Raw genomic sequence first — 2628 nt, 5'->3', positions numbered from 1 at the left:
GCCTAAAAATAGGCAATTTATTCAGGATTGAATCACATTTGTTATAAGAAAAATGTATGTTTCTCAGGTTGAATCATCTTAAAACTAAGAAAACCACATCTGAATCTGGCCCAGATTTAAAACTCATAACTTTTCAGACAATTCTAAGGGAATTACAGCTGTCTCCTGTCACATTCGGGGATGTTGAATCACAGTGGTGAGTTTGTCCACTGGTTGTGTTTCTGTTTCTTACGAAGGCCGACAAGCCTGAACACAGTTTAACTGAGGGAAACTGTAGATTATCAAATTCCTCATGTGTGGACCAGCTGTGCAGGTTTACTGTGTTTTCAGTGGTTTGACCCTCCATGAGGTCCCTGAAAAGTGCTGAGGTGGCACCTTGAAAATATGTCATTATTTCCTCRTGTTTCCTTTAATCTCTCTTCTTTTTGTTTTGCTTGTTTAAAAGCTACTGTTGCTCCTAAATATGGATGCAAGATTTGTATTTTAATCATTAACGTGCCTTAAACTTAACAAACAAAACAACAAAAGCAACTTTCACCAAATCTTCCACGTCTCCTTTCTCCTGTCTTTAATTACCGTTCCTCCGAGACGTCTCATTGGCCAAAACTGTGAGCCAATCATCTTGTTGAGGTATAGCCCCTAGACCCCCCCCCCCACCCCTCAGGTGGTCTATGTGTTCATTAGTGTGTGGCAGAGAAAATGGGCTCAGTTTAAAACCTTGTGTGATCTTTAAATCTGTACATTTTGCAAGGAGGGCTTGAGGACAAGGAGTCCCGACTAGAACCAAAGCCCAAAGACACCTGGAGTCTCCAGAGTCCAGACCTGTGCCGGACCTGTCAGTATAAAATAAACACAAGGTAAGAGAAGCTGGTCAAATGTGTGGCTACTGTACTTTAATTTCCAGGGTTTAAAAATCCAAATAAAGCTGATTTGAGAGAAAAATACATCTGGTTTGCTAATGAGGACGGGTCAGTGGCTTCAAAACCACCAGGAGCCATTAAAGAGTTCACCTCACCTGTGGGGCCAGGTGAACACCAGCAAAGAAAGGAAGGAAAACTTGTGAGACCTTTTTTTTGCTAAAGAATACAACCATGTTTTAGATTAAATGACAAAATAGTCACGTTAACCGTGGGGAAAAATGAAGGCACAGAAGATCACAAAAACATACATCATTTCAGAGTAAAAGTTTTTATTTTAACTTGTATGTTTGGTTTTAGCAGGGGCAGAAGGAGTCCAGTCATGGCTGAACAGAGGTGTTTCTGCGGTGTGTTGATCACCACGCTGCTGGTCGTGATGCTGCTGCCTGGTGAGTACACACTATGTAGTTACATACCAGATATTGTTATAATATAAAAATATACATTAAATAAAACKTTTTCAAGCATGAAGAACATATTATGCAAAAACATACATATCAGCAAAAATCCCAAATTGAACAACAAAGGAAGACTGAGCTCATTCATTCATTTTATTTCATTGAAGCTATTCTTAATTAAACATTGATTTTTTTTTAGGGCCTAAAATAACTTCAAACAAAACAGGCTCAGAAGGGTTCAAAACRTTGCCTTTGGGTGTCTTATTTTGTACGATTATCCACTGAAAATGCAAAAAAGTCTAAATTATTCAAAATACCTGTGAAGCTTTTACTAGTAGATATTGACATTTCTCATCAAAACCAGCTCAGAGACGTGCCAAACTAATATCTAACACTATTTATGTTATGCCTGTTAACTTCATGCTGAATGTCAAGGCCAGTGAAATCTGCTGGAAGCAGCAGAWCGCAGCAGCGTTCATTGATCTTCGCAGCAACGCTTCAAAGCAAAAACTCCATGAATGAACCGAGTCCATGTGCTCTGGAAGATAAGCACACGTAGACAAAGTTGCACCTGTTTGTTGGTAAAGAAGCAGACTTTTTCAGGTGAATTCAACCTTTGCTCATTGACTAAAAGCAGCTTTTGAATCAATYGTTGGCCTGGGGGCAAATAGTAGTCATTCACGCTTTTAGTATTGCATAAAAAACCTGCTGATATGACTAAGCGTTACCCAATTTTCTATTAAAAAAGTCATGATTTTTTGGTTATAAACACAGCTTTCAGTTGATAAAAAGCCATTTTGAATTAAGTGAATGTTCATGCTAATGCCTTCTTCTATTAGCTGCTGTAACCAGTTTTTGGACACCAAGAAAAAAGAAAATAAACACAAACTTTTCTTTATTTCTGAGCAGAGACATCTATTTTATTTGCATCGTCGTCATAAATAATTCTTGTTGCTGCCTCAGGCTATAGCCCTCAAGGTTTTGTTTGTTGAAGCTGAATGTTTGGCTGGATCGGACTCAGCCCGAGACCTCCGCAGACTCACAAGTCATCCTCTGCAGCTCGTACATAACACTTCGAGCCTCTGATGTTCAAATCAGTGGTGCCTGCAGAAATTTTTTTCAGTGGGGCCATTGGGGTGGCGGGGGGCACTGAAAAATCAGGGGTGGCACACCAAAGCTAATATCTATAACAGACATTTTATAACGTGTTTGTAGAACTGACAATTTGAAAACTATGGCAAAATAAAAGCTATGGATTTGCCAACAGATGTTCAATTTGTAATTTTACGGATAATAGTACTGATTTTGTGATG

The 2628-nt window shown here is 39.0% G+C and overlaps 1 protein-coding gene across 2 annotated transcripts in view; it reads left to right on the top strand.

Moving 5' to 3' along the window:
- The first annotated feature begins 728 nt into the window (after window positions 1–728).
- The window catches only part of and1 (actinodin1), a 7498-nt gene continuing 5598 nt past the window's right edge, over window positions 729–2628 (top strand). Inside the window, exons 1-2 of one of the 2 annotated variants that reach the window (XM_014005384.1) lie at window positions 729–857; window positions 1218–1306. In XM_014005384.1, the coding sequence (XP_013860838.1) occupies window positions 1240–1306 (67 nt within the window). In that variant the 5' untranslated portion in view covers window positions 729–857; window positions 1218–1239. The remainder of the gene's footprint in view (window positions 858–1217; window positions 1307–2628) is intronic. The other variant, XM_014005383.1, reaches the window with a different exon arrangement.

This window comes from Austrofundulus limnaeus, unplaced genomic scaffold (assembly GCF_001266775.1).
Source record: "Austrofundulus limnaeus strain Quisiro unplaced genomic scaffold, Austrofundulus_limnaeus-1.0 Scaffold30, whole genome shotgun sequence".
NCBI lineage: Eukaryota > Metazoa > Chordata > Actinopteri > Cyprinodontiformes > Rivulidae > Austrofundulus > Austrofundulus limnaeus.
This window is presented reverse-complemented; position numbering and strand designations above follow the sequence as displayed.